We start from the raw sequence: 26,007 nt of genomic DNA, 5'->3' as shown, positions 1-26,007 counted from the left end.
TCTTTCTTGGTACATAACAAATGCTTGGTTTAGATACAATGTATCTGTCCCACAGTGTAAACCCCCTGTGTGTCACATAATAATGTGGCTCATTGAGAGGTAATGCATGAGTGCTTTCTGAAAGCATTCTGTTTTGTGGTGTTTTTTCAAAGCCATGTAACTTTTTATAGAAGCGATTTTGCTAGAAATGTGGTATAGCAAAGTTGTAGAGAAAATTGAAAGCTTTGCAGTGATGTAAATTCCATGACAAAGCCGTGTCTGTGACACTTTTAGTGTACTGTGGCATATTGCGATTTATTGACAATTTGTGTGGGGTTATGTGTTTTAGCAAAACATGTAAACTGAAGACTGAGTAGGGCTTGTAAATGTAGCTCACAAAGAGTTAATGTGATAGTATTCTGACATGTACATTTAACTGAGGATTTTGCATTGAAACTCTCTTAGCATGATCAACACCTGGTTAGGAATGAAATATTAGACAAAGTGATGTTTAGTTGTTCACACACCAACCCATTCTCGTTCCAGTGTAATACCGTTTATTGAAGGCAGCAGTGCTGTTGCCTCATTTACTAGAGCACTCAAAGAGAGACCTTGTGCCATGGCTCCTAATCACCTAGTAGATACTAAAATTGAAGTTAATGAAGGCTTAAAACCCTGCAAGTGGGGAGCCAGCTGATAATTCCCATTGCCTGAGCAGCCAAGCAGATCCAAACCATCCAAAGTGATAGGCTGTTTTCTGTGGGGATTAGTGCCTTGTTTGTGCTTTGAGGGTGTCACAATTGCCTAAGCTGCTTAGCAGGTTCACTAATCCTCTTTACCATGAGTCTTCTGCTGAAGCTGTCAAGGGAGTTATGAAATATTCATCAAATCCCTTGCTAGCTTGGCTTTATCTCATGCACACATTTTTTTTTTGAAGGAAGTTCAACATGCTGTGTGTCATTGATGGATTGTTATAGCGTTATAATAAAAATTTGAAGTTGACAGATGTGTATGGTTGTTAACACTATCTAAGAATCCCATCCAAGCATACATAATAAGTGTTGGTGATAAATATCTTGCTGTTTATAACATTTTGGATGTGGTGAGAATGCAGAATGTTGCAGAGCTGTGCCTTAATTTTCTGTAATGAGAATAATATCACATGACAAATGTGTCAGCTATCATACTTATTTGGACTTCGATAGGAGACCAGTTATTTTGGTTTGTAAATAGGTGCTGTGAGGGATCTCTATATTTTTGAAGAACATTTGAAACGTAGTGTGATAAATAGTGTCACACAAAGTAAATTTTGTAATATTGCTAACCTTTGCATTCATAGTATCTGTTTGACTAGTTTGGTGTGATTTTAAATTGTTCATGTCCACATTGAACAAACCATTGAAATAATGGCATTTATAACAAATTCATTATTTGTTCAAAGCTAAATGTTGATCTCTCTATGATCTCATAAAGAGAGAGATAGAGAGAGAGAGAGGGAGAGAGAGGAAGGAAAGTAAGAGAGACAGGGGAGAAGGGAGAGTCCTCCATGAAAACAAAAAAACAAAAAACTGAAATGCTTTGAAAACAAGTCTCCAATGAAGTGTACAGTCAAAGGATCATTTCAAGGCAGTTAATGTTCCCAGCTGGAAGCGTAGGCAGTCTGAGTACCACAGAGCAAAATAAATGTATCAGTAGTGTCATTAGGCCAGGTTATCTTCTAGATCAAATCATGTGAGTCTGAAGTTGTAGACAACCCTGGTTCTGGCCACTTGTAAGATACAGTGTGTGAATGACTGTATGTCATGTGGGAGATAATGGAGATAGAGAAATGTGCCGCATATACTATTTTATATATGGATTTATCAGCTTTGTTAGCACTTGGTTACGGATAACCATTGATTAGATTACAGGTAGCTGTCTCAAAGGTCATTGCAAGAAAAACATGAAAGTCAGTGGGGAGCATATTATATCCTGCTTACTATTCAATCCTGGGAGCTATCAGTTTTATATTGCAATTAAGAAATCCATTTTTTTAAATGTCTTTACTGATTTTCATAAGTTACATAACAGAAATAAATATCAGTAATTACTAATAACAGTATCCATAATAATACTGTAAGAAAGAGGGAGAGAAAAAAAGGAAGGGGGTACGATATTAGAAGATAGAAAAAGGGCTGGCACAAGTAACATTATGGTCCTTCAGGGCAATATCATAAGCAATATAACCGACAAGGTCAAGATTTAAAAAAAAAAAATTTGAGGTGATAATATTTCACAACATTCAAAACATCATACAAATAGAGAATGTGTAATAGCTGGGGTAATACAGGGTAGTACTAGGAAACCAAAAGGCTTACAGGTCAAATTTCCATTTTCTAAAATACACAGAAAGCTTGTTTCTCTTTTTAGCAACAAAATATTCAGTTTCTTTAATTGTGTTCAGAAACCCGTTTTCTTTGGTACTGTATACATATGTCTACAAAATCACCCTATTTTCTGGAAAGGAAGCACTTTGAAACTGCTGCATGCCTAAACAATGACCAGAGCATGACATTGTTATGGGCACTCAAGGGAGGAAGACCCAGTGAGGCAAGTTGAATTATGGGATTTAAAAAAAAAAAAAAAATAGTTTTGTAGTGTGCCTTTCACACATGCTGTGCAGGACAAATTGTCACAAAAATCATAAAAAAGAATCAAGCTTGATCAATTTTTTCATTGCAATGCATATTGCAAGAGTTATCAGGTTTTTTTTTGTAAGATCACACTCACACAAGAATTAAGGGTTTTTGCATGGCATTGTAAAAATCATTTTTCGAAAACAATTTCAGGTTTGTGTGAACAGGCCTAGAGTTTCAGACAGATCAAATGAGTCAACATGTCTGAAAAGGATTAGGTTTAAGGCATATTTGTCAAAAGCATGGTGAGACATTTTCTCAGTCCTTATAGTTTCCTTTAATCTGTGCATGGTCCAGCAAGGGATGAAAAACTCTGTAGAATCATTGGAAAAGCTGAAAAGCTGACAAATAGGTGAACATAGGGAACAAGAGAACTGTATTTTCCAGTATTTCCCCATTTTTGCCCCTTGCCCTCCTTGTCATTAATTATTCTTCTGTTGATGATAGTGAATTATCTGATTCTTTGACAAACAATTCAGTGCATTCATCTGGGTGACAAGTTCTTGATGTTTAATTGATACTAATCTGGATGTACATGACCCTAAATCACCTCCTCTTGCTCATGGTGAAATCTGCTAAACTTCAAAGTGGTTTAGTGGTTGAGGTCAAGCTGATTTCACCCACTAATGCCATTTTCTCCTCAAAGACCTTCCAACCTTCCAGCCCCCTCTTTATGTTCAACGGTTAATCCAGGTAACAGGTTTATTGTATCCAACTTTTAAGTTACCTTTGTTGGACTGGCACGCAAGTACCTTTGGTGGCCAACCATCCCAGAAGAAAAAGTTCTCGGCTTTGCCAACCGCAAATCTATACTTTTTCTCCTTTTTTTTCTTCTTCTGTATGAGTGTGCTGCGTTCCTCTTTTAAGAGGAAGGGGGGGGGGGGAGAGGAAGATTTGGATGGCTGGGCAAACTGTGAGATGCTATTCACTCTGAGAGAGGTGGACTGTGGAGGAATCCTGTCTGGGCCATTTGTTTGCCTGTGGTAACCCTTCCCTGAAAAGTGTTGATCAATGGTGTCCAGCGATTTTGAAGAGAGCCAACAATAGGATGTGGAGAGCTGTGCTCAGCAGGGATCCCTCCCCCAAACCAATGGCACATCAATAGGATTAAGACTGATTATACTCCTCCATGGACAGAAACCTTGCCTTTGTCTGGGAATTATTTATGTATCCCAAGGCATGACATGTTCTTCTTTGGCTCCTCCTCTTTTTCCCAACTCTAAGAAGAACCTGTAGGGGTGGCTGGAATGCCATGGAAACCAGCCATTGGTAATTACTGCCTGCAAACAGATAGTCCATCAAGACATTTTTCTCCTCTTTCATTTAAAAAGGAAAACCCAATGTATCTAGGAACTAGGACAACTCTTCATGGACTATTCTTGGCTAGTACTGGAAGAAATAACTAATTGTTGAAGAAAAAAAATCTCTTGCAACATGTACTTTAGGCAGGAAACAAGTACATCAAACAATAATTACAATATCCAGCCAGCTATAATTAGGCATATCACACCATTTTTAAAACTTTTTTATTTTAACTTAAAACCGTTTGCAGAGGAAGGAGGGGCATAACAGAAACACAAAACAGAAAAAAAAATTGAAATTCGTTTTTTCGTTCTCGAGTTATGCGAAAAATAAGACTCGAAAAAAGACCCTAAATTCAGCCATTTTGGGAAAATTGCATTTTTGGCACATTTTGACCCAGTATTTTAAAAAAAATCATAAATTCATAATTGCCCGAACACCGTCAAGTTGCTAGAAAGCTGGACATACCACAAAGAAAAGAAAAAATGAGCATTCAGAATTTTGTAATTTTCTTGTAATAAAGCGTGGAAATACCTCAATTTGGTCATGAAATCACTGACGGGCCAGTCAAATTTGTTGAAAAATAAACTAAGTCCAGCTAACATGTGTAAAAGATAGGCATAGCGCTGCACAAGGTCAAACCCTGACTCGTGGTTCGCGGCCGTAGCGTAGCGTAGGCAGTTCTGCAAAAAAGAGTGGAAGGCGGAAAACAATAAGCTGTCCCAAATGCCATGAAAATAATTGAAAAATGAATCATATATCAAATGAAAGGAAAATACTTCAAAATTAATAATCTGATATCGAAATTTAGATATTCGAGCAAATTCGGGTAAAAAAGTACATCTTCTTGCCTTCCCGTCGCTTGCCGGCGCGAGTCGCTATCTTGGAAAATTTCGGGACTCGGTACCCGATGCCAAGGTATACAGCTTGGTGATTGGCAACCTCATTTCCAGATATATTACGTGTGGCACCCGGTAACGATGCAGAAAGCACACACAAACAGGTTACGAAATTGCGTGGCGCGGAGGTTGCCACCGAGATATCGCCGTTCGAGCTTCCCTGACCGTGTCGGTAAGCCGCGCTTCAAACCTCTTTTTTTCGTATTTGTCATCAAGAACGGACACACATCAACACAGACACGCAAGAAACAGATATTTTTTTCTTAAATATGTATGTTTTTATTTCTCATCATTCAAAAATTTGACAAAACAATCATGATTTCTCACCCCAGTATCATCACTCACTTCACATGAAAATGGCCTAACACGCACGATCATTTTGAAACGGCTGATTTTTGGGTGCGCGCGAGTGACGTGCCTACTATAATGCTGTACAGTGTTCTACACTCTTCAAGAACAATCATATTGAAATTTAAAGACATAAATCAAAGTCATGTGCAGATAGCATGAATAATGGTCTGATGGTGATTGCTTTCTTTTGCAAGGGGTATTAAAGAACCATTGAATGTATTGCAACATGCTCAAATTCTGCTGAGGGAACAATGATTAACAACAGACAGTGCCTTGGATCAGCTTCTTTTCCCTCTTCAACTCTGGTTTGAATCGATCTCATCTCCTGTGCCTTTAGAAATGAGCTGATCACAATAACTGCCAAATCAAAAATGAATCCTTGAAGAGCTATCGCCAGCATTGGCTGACAGTTTGAATACAGCATTCTTCATCCTAGAAAGCATGATTGATTGGGATCTGATTCTCAAACTCTGCCGAGGCATGCTGTTTGCAATGTTTACCTGCCTGGACATGAGGACATGAACAGAGAGTAGCCAGTAAAGCTTGTGGGAGAATTGATTATATTGGGAAAACATTCCAAATTGTCTCTGCTCAATGCTATATTGCTAGGCCAGGGATGCATTTCTTTAGAGGGATGTCGGATCTATATCAGCTTTACATGTATGGGTCCTTCATATAGAACCAATGGTTTGTCATTACAGGTGCATTCTTGTTCTGTGGCTCAATGATCTTGTATTGAGTGACGAGCATTGCTTGTATGGAATGTGTTTGTGTGTATGTCAGTAGGGGATGGATTTGTCTGTCGCGACAAATGCTACTTTCTGCCCTGAGGAAACAAAGCTTTTGAAGACCAGAAGTATATGAAAGTGTGATTTTATGCCATGTCATACTTGATTTTAATGGATTGTGGAAAATCAGGCGAACGTAATGGTAGACTTTATATCAAATTCATAGTTGCAATGAGAAAGTTATCAAGTCATGGAGTTTCACATCTTGGCACCTCATAGTGCTTATACTATAGCAGTAGCTGGGATGATGATGTTTATGAACTCACAACTCTTCCATTTGTTGTTGAACAAAGGTCCCATACAAGTCATGTTATACATCTGTGATAAATGTAACAGTATAGCTGCTGTTTTTTAGTTTTACCCATGAAATGAGTGTATATATTATATATACATCATATTATTATCATATTAAATCAATCAAATCATATATCATTGAATGTGTAATCAGAGACATTTTGCCATGAGCCCATGCACAGAGCTTGCTGGATAATGCTTGTAGCTCCTTTATGCCTATTGTGTGACATTGCTTCGTGTCCAGCTTGTGGTAGACTAATCCCAACTGAGTGAAGAGGGGAAACCTCCTGCCAGGTCAGCAGGCGTGTCAGTTGACACATCAGATGTGGATTAGACACAGAATGAAACATAATGAGGGATTAGAATCACAATGAAACTTTGTAATGGCACCAGAAAGACATGTCTGTCTGGCTGCAGCATTAGCAGCTTGATCATTTAGCCAACACAAAGTCCTCACAAATCTGAACTGTGATTAATTGCTGCCAGGAGTGGGCCAACAGCTCTTCCACATACCAACGCTACTATCCACATCCAGTGGCTTGAGAGCTTGTTTTTATGTACTCATGACCATGTCATGTATCTGTTTTCACAACTTCAACTGTTTTCTAATTATCTTACTGATTAATTTTATGCTTCTAGCCTTCTTCATTAAAGGAATAAAACTTTCTCTAATACCAATTGTGTAACATCACTGTATTGGAAGTAATGTGAATGTGATTTCTTCATAAACAGATTCAAAAATAAAAATGTTTTGGTAGGAAACAGTGAATTAAAGAGGGTGCCCTACCATGTATTGATGGATGGGTAATACCATTATAGCAACAGCAGATACCTTGGGGGTCACTCATTTCACAGTGAAGTGATGCATATGGTTTTGGGGTTGGGTTCCCCTCCCCCCCCCCTTTTTTTGTGCTTCTTATGTGTCTCTTTTTTCCCAACCCGGTACTGGTACCTCATTGATATTGATAAACAGGGGAGATGGGCTGCCTAGCTTGGAAGCTGAATATGAGATGCCAACTCGAGGCATAAGTGTGTGTTTTGCCAGCACAGGCTTCTCGACTCACTGTCGTCAATTTGCCTGTTGCCAGTGGCGATTCGCTCTCGTAAGCATCCTCTCTATTTGATAGCCAAATTCAGCTCGATTTTTTTCCCCTCCAACCGTATCCTGTTTCTCTCCCCTTTCATCCCTTCTCTGTCCAGCTACATATTCCATCCTTATTAACATGCAAATAAAACAAAGTGTTTGATAGTCTATCACATTTGTAGCAGGAGGCATGATGGGTCATTAGAACACATCCATTACCACATGTACCAATGTGTTGATCCAATTTTAAATTGCTGTATTTCATCAGGACTATTACTTTGTACATTCATTATGTAATGTGGGGATTAGATTTGTCCATTATTTATGCAGGGATATCACAAGTAGTGACATTATGTTGAATTATATTTAGTGTTGTAAGCAATATTTTTGAGATCCTTTGTATCAGGGGAAAGTCAAAGCCAAAGAAGCAAGCACATTTCAATCCCATGTGTATTAATCAGCACTTCTTGGTATTGAAGGAGAGCATAAACAAGATAAACATGTGAGTACAATGTAGGTTCTTCATTATATAGGCCTAGCTGGTATGCTTGGCATCTTGTGCCATTGTTACTCGGGATTTACTTGCCATTACCTTGTGTGCATTCTTTGCCAAGACAAGACAAGAGAAGGTTGGGAGAATGAGAGAGTTCACTATAAGTTACTGATACATGCCTGTATGGGAGGCTGCTACTAGTGAACTTCACGAGCGATGATTCATGAGAGTTTGGGTAGTGTTTGGGAGGAGGAGGAAAGAGGGGGACACAAAATCATGAGATCCTCATAAAGCATGAGATCCCATGTTTAGTCAGTGAGAGAATCCTATCTAAAGCTGGCTGTCGTAGTGATGAGGGAGGTCCCACCAAACGCTGGGTCTCCTCCCTCTTGCTGTCTCACATACTGTGATTGTAGCTTTGCCAAGTGTCAGACTGAAGGGTACCCGCTATCTACAGTCGAGGACAGCTGCCATAATATGAATCCTAATCATTGAGGCTTTATCATAGATACATATCTCCTAGACTCTCCTGCCAAAAAAAAGAAAAAAGAAAAAAAAAAATCAGAGGTCAACCCCATTAACACTACATAGAGGACTATTCATTTGATCATTTCTTTGTCTTTTTCTTGCATTAGGTAACTAGTATATCATTTCTTTTTTCTTATGTGTGTGGTTGTGATCATGTGTCACCTTCAAGCCACATATATCTTGCTTATGAGTGATAACACTGGGACTGATGGAAGGGAAGGTAATGCTTGAGGAAGCTCTTCTAGTGTAAGCCTGGGAAAAACCACAAACCAATCACTGAGACACGTCACTGTGCTCCAAGGGGGGGGGGGGGGGGGGGGGGGGGGTGGTATGTCACTTAGTTTTAATATATTTCAGCAGTGAGTAGAGTTTAGGGAGTTTACTCTCTTTTCCCCCTCTTTTCATTTCCCTTAGTGGTTTGTTTTCTATGAGCAGCCCAGACTGAGATAGTTTCTTCATCCCTGCAGAAATGCTAACGGGAAAGGTTACACCCTTTCCTGACGTCATCTAGGAAATAATGACATGATTAATGAGTGGAAAATCCTATCGCGCCTGTGAGTAAGTGAGAGAAATTCAGTGAGTAGCTTAGAGTAGAGACTTGTATGAGGTTTGTTTCTTATTTTGAAAACCGCTGGAGAGGAAGTTGGCAATTTAACTAAAACTGCTTTAATTGTTTTCTTACATGTATGCACCCTTTCCAACCAGAATATTGAGTGCAGTTTCTTGTGGGGATTTTTTTTTTTTTTTTTTTGGTTATGCAGTCCTGCCCAAAGTCCTACAATATGTGTGTTTTCAGTATATACATATTCTGTTCCTAGCTCCTTGTTATTCTCTTTATTAAAAAGAGTATGACAAAGGTGAAAGTGTGAATTTCAATTTCTGTACATGAGCTGAAGCCGATGAGGGACAATTACATCGACTTTACTCTTGAATTTTCTTTGAGCCAGAAATGTGGTTACATATGAAATACAAGAGAGAAAGCAAGGGAGGGAGGTAGTACATGTAAGACAAAAGAGGGAAGAGATGGAGGAGGAAGTACATGAGAGGGATGAATATAAATGTAGGCCTATTTATCAGCATGGAGGGCAGAGAGAGACAGAGAGAACAGGCAACACAAAGAGCATCATGTGCTTACATAAGTATACTAGCAACAGGTGGACATACCTTCATTATTATCTTTGAATCATTTGTTTTTGATCCATTTTTTGTAAGAGGTACATGTAAGTTACATCAGGGTCCTCTCTGCTTGCTCGTGCCATAAACCTGCCATAGAAGCATTCATACATTATTTAGTCATTATACATATAATAACAGGTTTTCGTTATTGACTGTAATGGTATGCTATATGCTTAAAAAGATACCACATTCTGTTATCATCATGCATATTATACAGAGTTGTACTCCATAAACAAGAACATTAAAAAAAGCAGTACAATGTACATTGCACCTCCTCAAAGCACACTTTGCATAGCTGCACAGGATGCTCTTATAAATTGTTCATTCAGCTTTGTTTGCATATTGCAATATCTGTTCTTATGGTGTAGTAAAGAAAAAATAGTAAAGTTCATGTTCCTGTGGAGAAAGAGAGAGCTATGATTTATGAATTAGAAAAAAATGTACATTGTTTGTGTGAGCAATGGGTAATTCTCTGTCTGACACCTGAGAATGGGTGTTTCTGTTGACTCTGCTCCAGTCAAACAAAGCTAGGTAGGCTGCTGTGTCCCAGTGTTGAGCATGTATGTGTGTCTCTGTGTGTGCGTGTGTGCGCCTGTGCGCCTGTGTGTGCATGTGTGGTGGTGTACATACACCACTATCACACCAGGCGGATTCTGTTTGTATTTTCTTTCCCACCATTTTCCTCTTCTCCCCACCTCACTGTGGGTGCAGGGCCCTCTCTCAGCACACACAGGCCATGTTTAACCACATATTGACTGAACAAATACAACAGTTGATGGGGAAGCTTTTGCTCTAAAAACCAGAGATACAGACTGTAGTTTGCTATGGCAGCAGAGAAAGGATGAGCGACATTTTTATATTGAGCCTACTGAGGTGATGGCAAATATGGTACGCAGGGTCAAATTTTATATTTACATATAAGTATGATGGGGTTTATTTCTGTGACATCATCATGCACCGTTAAGCATGCCACAGTAATTTCCAGTGTTTTAAAAGTTAATATAGCAAGATGGTGTTTGCTCTGGCCCAAACCTGAAATGTGTTATCAAATACAAGTGTAATACTGTGGTATCAAACATAGATCTTTTATGTCAAAGAGTTCAAACTGAGTTGGTGGCTGATAGCTCTTTGTCTTGTGTTTCTACATGTACATGTACATGTACAATCCATCATCAATAGTTCTTTACACTATGATTAATTTAAACTTTTTTAAAATCTTTTGAATGCCGTGTGTGTTTTTGTGTTTGTTTGGTTTTTCAAATGGGAAGTGGGGGGGGGGGGAAGTGATAGGCCTACATACTGAAAGCAAACTGGCATTTTAGGAATGCTCACCAGATGTGCAGGTATATTCCACTGCATTTGTTAATCAGGTTCTTAAGAGAAAGTTGGCAACACATTAATTCATGCATCATTGTCCTTTCTTTTCATCCTTCTCTTGTCATATATTTTTTATATACAGCAAATTACACATTTAGATTAAAATATAGTGAATTCACCAAGGTACTATATGTGCACATATAGATTTAAGCAATATAGGTAAAACATGTTTGAGCTCCCATAACTTCTGTGAAATATTAATCCAGCATGGGCATTATCATGTTGTGGATGTTTGTTTATTTGTTTGTTTGCTTGGTTGGTTGTGTATTTTTGAGGGAGTGGGGAGGAGGTTTCTATCTTACTTCTAAAGGAGAGATGGAAGCCTAATAGTTCTCAGTTTATTTTTTGGGTAGAGACATAGCAGGAGAGTTGTGCCAGTGTCTCATGCTCTCAGCCTGCAGCCATCCTAGCTCCATCCAGTCAACCACAATTACCACAGAGGCCACCACACAGTACATGACTCTATCCAAGCCAAAAGGCCACCACATGCCCAGCCTATTTCTCTGCTCGAATCATCAAAGGATAGGCCAAATCATGTGAAACCTTTAGTTTTTTTTCCTACAAGAAGCATTAGTTTCTTATTCAAATAATTTCATTCACCAGTTTAGAATTTCAAATTATGTGGATAGCCAGACATGGCATTTACCGAACACCATGGTAATTCCAAAAGCATAGGCCTACATCTCTGCGTAATTGTGAAATTCTATATGCATGGGACTTGGCAGATGTACCTCACTAAGCTTTGTATAGTCCAGAATTGCCAAAATGTGACACAAAAATGTAGAAATGCTCAGTAATTCACATTTTACCTCAGACTGTAGATTGTTTGAAATGTTCATGTTTGGTCTTTTACCCTACAATTCTGAATTTGATCCATATTTGCTGTTATTGTCTTTTTCGTCCTCTTGGTATAAAGGTGTATGGTGAATTGTTGGTATGAATGGTGAATCTGATATGTGAATCCTGTGTTACCTGCATGAAAGAAGTCAATTATTCCATTACAAATATCGTGTTTGGAATTATAATGCACTTTTGCACTGCGTGAAAAGATGACGTCTTTGTGGAGGGGCTATCTTGAAGTATATCTTTAAAAAATCTGAGAGAATAATTCCCATATAATTTTGCAAAATTCATAATTTTCAGGACTTTGTGGATAACTACTGCTACACATTATGCTAAAATCCTCTTGAGAATGGAATTCAGAGCATTGAAAAATTAGTGTCAGGTAATACAATACAATCTCCTACATATCAGCAACTCACACAATTGCTTAATATTGAACTGTGCTTTCAGTCTAGTGTCTAGCATTTTAATAAATCTATTCAAATGAGTTAATGTGAAATTTCACAATGACATGCAGGTGATCTGTACCTTTAAATATTTTTGAAGGTTTTGTCTTGTCTAAAATATAAAGGTGTTTACACATTAGTGTGATGTGACTTTAATTCATTCGAAACATCCGGATTGGGGCACTTGTAAATGTCGTCAGAAGGCTTTACTTCTCCAAGGAGCTTATCAAACAAAATAGATCACATATCGACCTACTTCAGTCTGATTTGTGGAGACTACTGTTGTGACAAATGTTTCTGGTAATGGTACTATCATGCAGAATGATATTTGCAGTTTGTTTCTTGAATAGATGTTTCATCATTTAGCCATCTTTCAGTTTCTACGTTTTCTCCTGAACCTTTGCACAGACTTTGTCTAGTGTGAGCTGATAGGCAGGGTGTCACTCTCATGAATTAACATTGTGGTACTATACTTCTCAGTCAGGCAACAATAAGAGCCATAGATTGAATGCTGCTAGTCCAAAAGATAGTTAAGATTTCATGTCTATAGTGGAAGGTTCTATGACAGTTGCTCCTGCAACAATCGTTCCCATGCAATATCTACACGCTTGGCCAAACATTACTTCTACCCACAAACATAACCCTAACCCTAATCCTAATCCTGGCATCAAATTAAACCTAAAACCCTATCACAACCCTAACCCTAAGTCCTAGGAGAAAATAAAACAGGAGCAATTGTCGCAGGAGCAAATGCCATGTCACCATAGTCAAATAGTATCACAAATCATTTTAATTTTTTTTTTAAGAAGAAAGGGTTGAGGGGATATGTTCATGATCAAGCATAACATTTGCTGCTGCAAGAATGAAGGGATTCCACCAGATGAGGATGTATGATATGTATGCTGCTGAAGCAGAGGATAAAGCAGTCATCACTGTCACATGAGGAAATACAATCAACTGCAGAAAACTACAAAATTGCATTCATTAACATTTTTAAAGTAGTGTGGCTGCTTTTGGCTCCAAGAGGGACTCATGTGAGCCTGGTCAATTCTAGAGAAAGAATGGAAAAAGACAGATTTAAAATGCAGTACATTTACACACACATGTAATGTAAATATTGGAGTTCCTCGTTTTATTGTCATAACATCCACATCTTCCAGTGTATGAAATCAGAGTTTTATGCAAGCTGATCACAAGGAAGCTTAATTTGGAATTAGACAAGGGATGGATGATAAAGGATATGTAATACATTTTAGTGTTAATAGGATTGCCCTATATGGGTTGTACTAAGCATACACTATTACCCTTTTACAGTCATGTGAATTCAGTTTACTCTTGTTCTGACGATAATAACTGAACATTGAGGTAATCAGGAGTAATTAGAGGATTGTGTGAGTGTGTGTGTGTGTGTGTGTGTGTGTTGTAATCAAATGACAAAAATTGTCGTGCATTGAAGCTGTTCATGATGTGAGTAGTGACAGCAGGTATGATGTGCAAGCTAACAGTGCCCAATTACAGGCTATCTCTTATGACATGAGGCACGTGAACAAAGGCACTTTGCGTGCTGGCTGGCGTTGAGCGTAGTACGCAGAGGTGCTTATTGGCTTGCTGAGGGTAGGGGCGTGAAATGACTGTCTGCTAACCCAGAGGTCCGCAGTAGCTATTGCTGATGAACAGACAGATCTCTCCCCTTACTCTCACCTTTTTTCTTCTTTTTTTTTTTTCTCTCTCTCTCTGTGGGCTGTAGTGTAGCCTACTCATAACAGATGCTGGCTGTGTCCTGATCATTATAATAATCATTCAGGTTATTTTCCTTCTAGTAGCAGGTGATTTATAGTCTGACAATAATAATTACCGTAAAGTTCCGTGTATAAGACGCACCCGTGTATAAGACGCACCCCTAATTTCGAACCTAAAATTAAAAAAAAAACAAAAACACGAAAGTGTCCACGCAAATATTGCGTGTGTCATACATATAATTTCTGCTCAAAATTTCTCTAGAATGCAGCATGTATTTGCTCTATTTTTCGTTTCCTTTTATATTTTCTTTTAACGGCATTCATCGGATATCAACAAAATATGGACGACGCAAAATGCGAGACTTGTCTCGGTACTCACTTGCTATTGTTTCGCCTTTTAATCATGGTACATATGTCATGCATATCGTACTCATAAGTGTACAGTACGATCTTTGCTGTTATACATACAAATGTAGCAGAGGGTGTCTCGCATATTGACGCATGTCAGACTGGAAGGTTCATTACGAAAAATAAGAAAAACATCAGCAAGTGTAGCAGAGGGATCATACGGCAAGACGTACGGTGCGTACGGTAATTACACTCATGCACTGTTACCAGTAACATGTGTGTCTCTTGTACCATGCTTGTATGCACAGTGCTAGCCTTTTGCAAAAGGCAGCTCGCTATAATTTCAGCACACGCACACAGAGAGCAATGGACTTGCACACACAGCGCGCAACGGGCAAGCGCGCTTCGATCCGATCGCTGTGTGCACGGGAGTCCATTGCAAAAGCCTCTCTGCAGCTGCTGCCTTTGCCAAAGGCTTGCTAGCTAGCTAGCTAGCTACAGTCAGTGTAGATGCTATCCTAGCTGGCCTTGCACTCGTGAAATGAAGAGCAAACGAATGACATGGATATGCATGCATGCTTCACACATCGTTCATATTTACGGTGACATAGTGTCGATCCTACTCCGTATTTTACAGCTTTTGTCTATGGCCATATTGATACTAGTACACCCTGTACATTGATAAGTTTTACAGTATCGGTAATTTAGTAATGATACCTGTACATCACGTATTCCAGCTACTAGGTTGGCTGTTGGTAGCTTGGTAGACTGACATCGGTAGCATACAGCAGTGCTGTTACAGCTGTTGTCTATGGCCAGATTGATACATCGTTACTGCACAAGGCCGATGTAAAGTTTATCTCGTATTTGCAGCTTTTGTGTGTGTCCAGATTGAAAGATCGCTCTTTTATCTGTAATTTTTAGTGATTGCTTACCTTCCAAACGTCGATGGGCATACATGGCCCCAAGTTGGCCTTATAAAATTGGGTGTACATGACGGATTTTTTTCCGTGATTCGACTGTACCCGTGTATACGACGCACCCCTGATTTTCAACGTTTTCCGACGAAAAAATAGTGCGTCTTATACACGGAACTTTACGGTAGTGTTCGGCACTGTGTTGTACTGCAGAAGAAGGCCCAGAATGTGAAAGCAGTGTTTTGATTGTTAGATCATGTCTCCCATAACACACACTAGTAAAGAAAGATATGAACAGGGATGAAAATTATTCCTTCTATGCTACCTTTGAAAGGGATACATTGTGTTCTCACAGTTAACACCAACCCTTGGTCAGAATACTTAGCAGCAGTCTTACATCTGTATTTGATTTGTGTACATAATATATGCCTGCGTACATAGTTCATAAATCTCTAGTACTTGTAGTAGATTACTGTAAAGCAAGAAATATTAGCGACATGAAGTTTTCATGAATTGGCGCCAATGGCCTTTTTTGCAGTGCTCATTAAATTTTCGCGAACTGCCAGTGACAAAGTGACATCTAGTGCATAATAGTGTAGATGAGAGCATTAGCATGCATTTCAATTTTGTGAATCTTGGTTCTTGCAAAATTTGCCAAATTAAAATGCACGCAAACAATTCTGGCTTTACAGTATATAGTTCTGCAACATGAAGTAAAGTGAAATTGTACAGGTATTTTTGCAAATACAGTTGTACATGCTTGTAAAGGATGATCATGAAGGACTATCAGAATTTTTTTCCTATCATTTGATAATGTAACTTCATTATTCTATACATTTAATTTAATTCTTTCATTCATTTTGTTGTTGACTAAGTTGCTGTTGACCAAGAGCATCTATTTGTATTAGCACTCTGACCTCATACCCTGGCCGTATTTGTGGCCAGTGTTTGTGCTTCAGCTGAAAGCCCTGGCTAGTTGACATAGCACCATTCTTGGTGTCTCCATGCTGGGAGTGGTTATGATGTTTACCTAGCAAACAGACTAAACCTATGTCAGACTGTCCCTCTTCCCCCTCCCCACCATACCCTCCATCCACACGTCTCTCCACCATCTACTTCCTCACAGCAATGAGGCTCAATAGCTCTAATATGAAATTCCCAACCTTCGTTAGGGAGTAAAAGGTGATTCTGAGTGATATGCTGTCTTCATTCTAGAGCATCCATGGCTATTATGCTTATATAGTCTTCATCCATGTATGCACACTCTGAGCAATGCACATTTTTTTTTTGTGTGTGTGTGTTAATGTTCTTCTGTTTGATGGGTCTGTGCATGAAACGTGAGTGTGTGTGTGTGTGTGTGTGTGTGTGTGTGTGTGTGTGTGTGTGTGTGTGTGTGTGTGTGTGATGTCATGTGATGAGGAGATTAAGAAAATACAGGAGTGCCAAATTATCAGCCCTTTACTAAGCTCAGTCAGATGGAACAAACTATGAAACAACATACATGGCTTGTGTCGTTGTGATGCCTTAGATATTTATTGTTTTACGTTGACCATTTTGAAACATAATCCATTACTTACAAATAGGAAGAGATGGTTTTGCACCCCCCCCCCCAGCTCTTCTGTCTATCTGGACTGATCTTATTACTGTTGTATATCCGTAACATCTTGGCAGTTGTCATATTTCTTTCTTCAAACTTTCATGGTGTGGGCAGATGTGTAGTGGGTAAAGCAGTTAAATTTTTGGTGGGTCTTTGAACTTAATGTAACTAAAGCAGTTCATGTTTTGTTGTTGTTGTTGTTTACAGTGGCTGTATGTAGCTCCCTGAACTTTGAAATGTGTGTAAGGTACATGTGGGACCCTGAAGAGATGACTTACATAAATTCTGAAGTTCAAACATCATGGTGAAGCTATGGACAGAATTTGTCATAATCAAGTGCCAGAACTTTGTAAAAGCAATTAAAATAAAAGAAACTGTTTTCCAATCATAGTAAAGAAAAATGATAAAAATTAAGGGATAACTTCACACTGTAACCTTAAGGATCATATTGCTTGCCTAAATATCAGTAAGATTCCAGTTGTCTTTGTATCTAACCAATGGAAAACATGTGAGAACTAACCCACATTTCTTTCATTTGTCTCACCACAGAATTCCATCTCCCCAATGGAGCGCAATTCAGATAAGTATACCCGTAACTCAGACCATGGCGAGAGCAGCGGTAGTGGAAAAAATATGGTGAAGAGAAAACGGGAGGAGAAAGATTCAGGGGTGAGTGGGTGTTTTTGTTGTTTATGCAGTGCATTTTACACTTCATTAGAATGCTTCGTTTTGCTGTTAATATAGTGCAAGTCTTTTCCAGACCAACTTGTACTCAAAGATGTAACGAAAAGAAATCTTACCTCAAAGTGGATTATGTCAAACATATAAATGTATACATTCATATAATTATTTTCATTGGGCATTAAGATTTCTTTGTGCAAGGTGGTTTAATATGTGTTCTTTTTTCTCCACTTGAAGTCTGCCATTGATATTTCTAGTTTAATTGCAATACTTGTGCACATACAACAAATTGTGTATTTTGTGTGAAGTTGGATCAGTGAATTTTCTTTCTTTTTTTCGTAGTGGAAATATGCATTTCACTCAGTGTCTCATTAATAATGAGCATGAAAGCAGTAAGTGATTGAAGTGAGAGCTACCTGGTTGGGATATATACATAATAAAGCAAGTACATGCTTTTATGGTATTGCAATGGAGTAACACTGGCATAGCAGGAGAGTATAATGGAGTCAGTAACTAGTATGGCACTACAATGGAACATGTCGCATTCTACAGCTATCTGTTAGAAGTTGTATATACTGTGTTTTGACTGCATCACTCATTAGATTTTGATGCCAGCAGGTGAATCCATTTGATATATGGGACTGGACAACAATGGAGGAGGGTCACATTAGCATAGTGCACAGTAATCTGTATCATCATCACTGTTTGAGGGCTGGCATCAAGGCTATGTAATTGAAATCAGCATAGAATCTCATCACTCCTCTCACACTAAGGCTCACTACACCTTTGTATTTAAGGGATCTTCACTTTTTATCATCTAATTAGAGTTTATTTATTTCTACCAATCCCGAGAGTAGCCTTCAGCAACTCTTCTCATTGGCGGCTACCATGTAGTGAGAAGCTAGAAGATTGAATGAGACAGTGAAGGAGCTTGTTTCCCACCTCCCTGTTTAAACTGCTGGAACTTGATATAATTATGATGATCGTATGTATAGAGAGGACTATAGCCTGGGGGTACATGAAAGTGATATCTCATATGGTTTAATAATGTCTTTTGAAGAGCTGTGAAGAAAACAGTTTGTTTTAATAGAATATCAAATTCATAGAGACATTTGCAGATTGAAAGTAGCATCCTAGTTACTGTAAAATGCAGCTGCACCTGCTGATGTTCAAGGAATCATAGATCATCACCTTAAGATTTGTACTTTTACGTGAAGTTTGCTTTATCTGGTGCTTCTGTGCTGATAATGCACAATGAATCTTTCAGGTAAGGGACTGCTCAGAAGCTAAGGGGGATTAAGTACAGCCACAGATCAATGTGTGCAGGGTGTAGTTTTATTTGAAATGAAGCCGACAAGGAGGAGCTGCTGAACGTGTGGAAATAAAGACAGGAGGTTCAGAGAGGGATACCTTCTTCAGCAGTACCAACACTAGTAATACAATAGAGTGCTTTACAGATAGACACATCCTTTGAAAGCTGATCAATGCAAGCTCTTTTTAAGTAGAGAGCCTCAAAGGTGTATGAATGTAGCTCTGTGTAAAGAAGTCATACATGTGAATATGTTTGCTAAAAAATGTTGGGGCTTATGTACTTCTTATCAAATCAGTGACAGAGAAGAAAAAGGATACATTTCCTGTTGCCTATATTCAGGGAATTGAAAGCTCCATTTTAAGTGATCATAAACCATAAATGCTTCAATGTAGCTTGAGGAATAGACTTTTGAAGGCATTGTTTCAGCTGATGGGAGATTGTAGTATCAGTTCTTCATATTTGAGCTGGGATACAAAAGGGATGGTTGCCATCATTTGTGCATTCTTTTGTAGAATCATTGGATGTGAATATTTGATTGTGAAATTTTGAAATTTAGATACTTTATATTGTCAGTTATGGTCAAAGCCACAAACACTTGTTGAGTTTCTGTGTTACCTCATTGACGTACATTGATGTCCAATGGTGAATACTTTATGTGAAACAACTTCATGTTCTCATTTCCATTCAGGATAGTGATGGGGAGAAGAGTGACGACCAGTTGATTGTGGACGTATCAAATGAGGTAAGATGATTTCCAGCAAAGACCCCTTTCTAGTAATTACTGTATAAAGTTTCTTGAACTGAACGTTAGTCATCCATGAAGACTGGGAAATGCCTTTGCCGTAAGTTTCAGAAGATCAAGTGAAAATAGACATGTATGCATGTTAGCAGAGGATGTTCTAATTGTTTTGATGGATTATGTTTAACAGATCTTATCAAGGCTAAAGGAGTATTGCTTGCTATTGACAAACTTAGCCCAGACTGTAAGGACAAATGATTGTTGGAGTGTTAGCATTCAGTGTTGGTGCTATTCACCCAAGGGCATCTCTCCTTTGTTTTTCTCAGAACCCACCATCCCCAGCACCAAATGGGAATCAAATGTCACCAAGAGACAACAATACTGACAAGCACAGAACGAAGAAGGAGAGGTCCAGCACACCCAATAGCATCGCATCCAGTGCAAGCTCTCCTCCATCCAAGCCAAAAGAGGTAAGGATGCTGTCAAGATGATCCTCCATCTATCTCCCCTTCAACAATCATCTTGCCACCCACCTAAAGGCAGATGCCATGTTAAAATGTGGTAGCTTTTCTATACATTGTACTATGGAGGATTGCGAAGAGGTGTGCTATTGTACCACAGGAGGATTCTCTAAAGTCCATTCTTTCTTCTTCTTCTTTTTTCTTAGATTGGCTAATACACTGAAGGTCAAATGAGGTTGTGTCTACTGTTGTGACATCTCCTTTGATCTGCATTTTAAGAAGGTCTATACTGCTACATAATGCATTTATGAATTTAAGGGTGAATTCAGGACCAGTTACAATTAAGTCTGAAAAGAAAGAGTTACGATCACAGCAAAACCATAATAGTGGATATGTACTAAAGCTGAGTTTGATGTAAATCATAATTTTATAGTGATGTTAGGTTACTTGAGGAATCTACTGTATTTGCTGTCAATTTGGCAAAAGATGTGAATGTGCCAAAATTATGTTGTATGATACACTTTCACCACCATGAAGGAATCAAGTAGGCAGGAGGGCCTTGGAAATATGAAGGTTTCTCTTCAAACATTTCGGTTTGGATGTTTACTAATGAATTAGAATTGGGTTCGGCAAAGGGTACTATGTATATTATTGAATATTTCATCATACCCCACATACTGCTGACATAATGGGTAGTATTCAGTTGAGCTGTGTGACCTGTGTAATCATTTACCCTAATATACATAATATCAAGGAGATATGCACTGTATGAACCTAGTACTATCAAGTAGTGTCAACCCAAAGTTACTGCATTACCTGGAGGTAATTGCTCAGAACAAACAAGATGTTATCACCTCCTTAGACAATATATGACCCTCAATAATATGAATGCCAGTGAAGTGTCTTAATACCAAATTGTGTCTGATAACATGTTTCAGGCGGCGTCATTTGAATACAATAAATTTTTTCACTCTATGTCAAGTGATAAGGCTTTATTTACACAGGCAAACACACACTGTTTGCGCTCCTCAGTTGCCTGTTTACAGAAGTTTACGTATCTTTGGAGTTATAGGGTGAAGAACCCAAACTATTAACAATCAACTGTTTCAAGCCAGCCTTCTGGAGAACTGTAACTCTATTGTACCTGTGTGTAGGGATTTAGCCTGATTGTGTGTGTGTGTGCATGTGTGTACGTGTTTAAAGTTAAAATAAAAAACATGCTGACATCACTGTAGGTGTCTTCTATAATTGGCATTCGTTCTAGCAATCAGTTGATATTTATCACATGTTTACCTTAGGAATACATAAAATATATATGTCACAGAGGCACTTAATCATTCTCATAATCTCAATACTTAGATCCTTTTTGCAGATGGAAAAGGAGATAGAACTCAAACATGCTTTGTGATAAGCAAAGGGAATGGTTTCAAAATTCAAGTAGGTGTCGAGGCTGATGGTAAACACCTGTGATTCACAACCTCTTTAATTCCTCTATCAGACATCTGAATATGTTTGCTTTTTGGTTGGAAAGCAAACACAGTACAACATACTAACAGACGGTCGATTGTGTAAATTCTAGTGATTACTTTGTGTGCAGTGACACGCTATTTTGAACGATTGGATTTGTTTGACCCGTCTCTCTTTGCCACAGTATGATGGAGTAGGTGGGGCCTGTTTACTCAGGGCCTTTTGAGGCAACAAAAGATCACTTATCAGAGAGACAAATGTTTGGGCAGAAGCCGGTAAATAACGAATGAAAAAGGGGAATTAAAAGAACAAAAATGGGTGGATGTCATCGCCCTGTTTTCTTCTCTGAATATCACTTTGGATCTCACATGTAGTCCTGATGTTCTCATTGCCAGATCTTGTCATATTGATACAAGTGTGCATACGATGTGTAAATGTGTATGCAAGGTATCATCAGGACATCGTGTGCGATGAGCAGGGTTACTTTGTTCTGTGTCCGTTAAGGCTTGGATATGGTTGTCCTCTACTTAAAGCTGACGCTCAAAAATAGATGTTCTCTCCCGTAAGCTGAACAGACACAAACAAAACAATAAAAATGGCAGTCATTGTAAACAAAAGAACTTGCCATGTCATGATACTGTGCTGGTTGTTGGCATGTACAGCCCATCATTTTCAATGTTTGCTGTTACTATGGTCTTTCAGAATGATAAACCAAGTTCTCCAGCCCCGCCAAAGTCTGAGACTCCCACCAGTAGTGGGGCAGCTACCCCAGGATCCAGCAGCAGTGTGCAGGGTATTAAGCCTCCTGTGGGCAAAGTACCTCCCAGTATAGGTAAGTGGGTGTGTCAATAGTTAGACCCCACCCCTTCAACTCCCTCTGTCACCCTCCTTGACACATGAATGTACGTGCCTGTATGGCGCTCTCATGGAAAAGGGACTTAGGATGAGCTGCTCCTTCATTAGTTTTATGCCTATTACAGTTATGATATGCTGTGTGTAACACATATCATTTGTGGAACACATGTCATGTTAGTATATGTCGCTAGTACAGTCCCAGAGGGGTTATTCCCCTCCCTAGACTTGCTATTAAAGCAAGATTCACAGAAAATAAAAGTCTTTTTTTTTTCTAATTTCTCGTATTTGTTATATTTGGTGTGATCCAAAAGAAATATCCTGTATCCCTTTCATTGCATACCCTCTCTATTTATAACGAGCCAAAATCATCAGTAGCATGAGTTGGCATTGTTGTATTAACTCTTAACGTGCCATGCTTGCCGAACGGCAACCTCAGTCCTGACGTGCCGTGACCAGCGACAAAGAAGAGCGCGAAAAACATTGATCATTTAAGTTCTTGTGGTACCATAATTTGTTACACCAAGAAACTGACAATGATATGTACTGGTAGCTGACTAGTATAACCATCGTTTCCACTATTAAATATGAGTATACTTACATTGGAAAATTTTGAGTAAATACGTTAATATTTTTCGTCTAGATGTATTTTTTTTCGCGCCGGGAAAATCCGCAGCGAGTGCACCCTCTGCGAGATGTGTATAGATCAAAAGTCCCATTGATAAACCACACGTGTGTATGCTATTGAATCTGCGTGTATTGTCTATGCGGTTCCACTTGTATTGTTCTGCTTGGATGCTGTCTGGCGAGAAGCTGCTTTGATTTTGTCCCTCAAAGACGGTAAGCTTTCGTTCGTCGGTGAAGTCTTTCATCCTTTTGTTTTGGTGAACTAATCGTCCCCACGCTAGCATACAAAAGAAGAAAACGCTTTTGTTCTTGTTTATGCACGTGTGCAGTGAACGGAAAGTAGACCTGTAAACTATGCCGCTTGGTACCACACGTGGTTCCTAGTTTGTTTTGGCGTGATCATCTTCTCCTAGTTCGAAGCAAAATGAAATTCAAAGTAGAAATCTAGTATTTCGGAATTTCAGACAAAATATAAAACGTAAAAGATGAACATTATTTTGCTTAGTTCAGTTTCAAAATTGTAGGCAGCGTTCACAAAGCGCGAAGAGAGCTGTTGTTTTGAGCGACGACATGCAAATAGTACATCTACTGATCAACCCTGGTTTTGACCCAAAACCAATTTTTTTTTTCTCAAACTTACGAACGTGACAGGAAATAAACCTACCTAGTATTCTCTGTGATTTTGGCACAAACTGGCTGTATTGCTTTTACTCCACGGATATGAAAGTACATTATAGCGCCTGATTCTCTGTATGTGACGATGTGCACGTGAAAAGCAGTCAAACTATGTTGTTTTCCATGTACTAGTATTTGTTTTTGTGCTTGCGTCCACCGTTGCATTTTTTTAGGGTTTCTCTTCAATTGGTCTTCATACTGTACCTCTTTCGGAGTGCCTTCTCTCTTATTATCTTGCTTCTTCTTTTCTCTATACATTTTGAAGAAAAGTAGTTTTCACGCATTGTGCATGTCTCCGTATCCGTATAATTTGTCATTGTGCTGCCGTATTTTGCCGGCTATAAATAGCTTGTAAATAACCTTTTCTATGGGAACAGCAAATGTCTCTACGTACTCTCGAATTAGCGACCAGAATCGTTGCGAACGTCAAAAATGTAATATCTTATTTCTTTTGGCAAAAAACAAAAACAAAAACAAAACAAACAAAACAGGCCCACAGACAGTCGATTGGTGTATCATAGAAATTGTTTACTCAACCATGCAAAATGATAAATAATTATTTATCATTTCATGATGACAAAAATCGAAGCAGTATCGTTCATCGCCAAGCGATGATGCAGACACAATCCCTACAGCACAGAGTCGATAAAGAAGAACAGAATTTGATCAGTAATTCGTCGACAGCCGATATCAAATTCGCAAATGTGTTTTCTTGTTTGATTTTGATTTCAGTTGTTTGGAAGCTCGAAACCTAAAATTTGATAGGTTTCCAAACATTCATCGCTCAGTGAGACACAGAATTAAAGTATATTTACGTATTTACATTATTTGTTGAGCTTTGCTTATCGTTTTATTCCTACCTCTTATCATAGAAATGTGTTATTTTCTCCGAGTCGCAGGTGAAGAGGAAAATGTTCAAACTCAAGCAAATCCTTCAAAATTATTATTACGTAGAACTTGAGATGAGAGAGAGAGAAAGAGCATGACCAATGCAAAGTAACGTCAAACTATTTGCTAGCATGCAGATCTTGAAAACTTCAAACTCAGATCCTGCTGTTCAGTCCTTGGAGTAAATCAGTGTTGGAAATCCCAAAAAATAAAAAGAAAGAAATGTCGGATGATGCTGCTTCATGAAAACTGTGTCACAGCGCAATGAAGGTAAATGATAATTTTGAATTCAAGTCCGGAACTAACATCCATCAGCTATTTTAAACTGATGAAGGAAAAAGGTGATGTTGTGATCGGAAGGACAGTGGCTGGCGATAGGTTGATCAGATCAACATTCTTGATTGGATACGGCGTTAGAAAAATAAAATCCGGAAGGCGTGTGCACTTTTATCAGTCAGATCACGGCAGCATCTTCACTTTCGATCAGGAGTTATGTTCATCCTTCAAGCTGCCCCTAGCAACCGCTAGTGTGTATTGTACTCAATCAGTATTCGGATTATCTCCGCCGTTACCAAGGAATTGCGCGCGCACAAATCCCTCGCTGACAAAGGCCTGCCGATTTCAATAGAGTACGCCCGCTCGCAGTCCGCATAGACAAAAGAAGGATTAGTAGGTGCTTCCTTCTCAAGTGGACAAAGGACACTTTCCAGGGCCCGGGACAATTACTCTACAATAGTTTCAAATACAGGATCTGGGACTAAAGGACTCAGATTTGGGAGTGAATTACTGAGGCAGAAAGAGAAATTGCTATGACAAAATAAACTGCTTGTATCTTTGGAATCATACAATTCTAGAAGACAATTTTGCTGTCATTTGAAAGGTGAGATGCAGCTCTAAAACTTTCTCACAGAGTCAAGGGAGCGTTCTATTGAAGAAACACCACGACTGACTCTGTCTTTTCATACTACACAAAAAATTCTATAATTTTTTGATGATAGTAATCATTTCTGCAATATTTCAAGTTCAAATAGATATTATGGCAAACTGACTACATGGCACGAAAGAACAACCATTTCTTGATATTTGTTGTGTAGAACTCAATTCAAAACAGTCGATAGTTTCAAAGATATGGCAGTTTTAAATTACATTGTCAGTCCAGTTTTGAAACATTCTGGCATTAAGTAAAAACCTCTGGCTCGTTAGGGGTTTTGGGCCTGGCACATTAAGAGTTAATACATATCTCTGTGAATCAAAGGTGTGTACATGTAAATGTTGTACTAATGTACATAATTTGTGAAGTTCAAAAGGCACTGTTTGACATTGTTTCCCAATCTGAAAATCTGAGCTAAATGGCCCTACATGCAGCCAGAGTCTCTGATATTGTGTGTATGTGAAGCTATGAAAACTTAGGGTTAAGGGTAAACGTTCTGTTCTGTAAGAAAGTGAATGTCTGTCTGTGACAGCTCAAC

General features: G+C 38.7%; 1 protein-coding gene across 2 annotated transcripts in view; it reads left to right on the top strand.

Moving 5' to 3' along the window:
• The window catches only part of LOC139722751 (transducin-like enhancer protein 4), an 88,099-nt gene that overhangs the window by 47,585 nt on the left and 14,507 nt on the right, over nt 1–26,007 (top strand). For both annotated transcript variants that reach the window (XM_071634034.1, XM_071634033.1), the window contains exons 10-13: nt 17,386–17,505; nt 19,518–19,571; nt 19,895–20,038; nt 22,199–22,328. In XM_071634034.1, coding sequence (XP_071490135.1) covers nt 17,386–17,505; nt 19,518–19,571; nt 19,895–20,038; nt 22,199–22,328 — 448 coding nt within the window. The remainder of the gene's footprint in view (nt 1–17,385; nt 17,506–19,517; nt 19,572–19,894; nt 20,039–22,198; nt 22,329–26,007) is intronic.

The sequence above is a fragment of the Diadema antillarum genome, unplaced genomic scaffold (genome assembly GCF_040938485.1).
Source record: "Diadema antillarum isolate AM-2024a unplaced genomic scaffold, OU_Dant_1.0 scf00000170, whole genome shotgun sequence".
Classification (NCBI taxonomy): domain Eukaryota; kingdom Metazoa; phylum Echinodermata; class Echinoidea; order Diadematoida; family Diadematidae; genus Diadema; species Diadema antillarum.
Note: the sequence above shows the minus strand (reverse complement) of the source record. Positions and strands in the feature narration are given on the sequence as shown.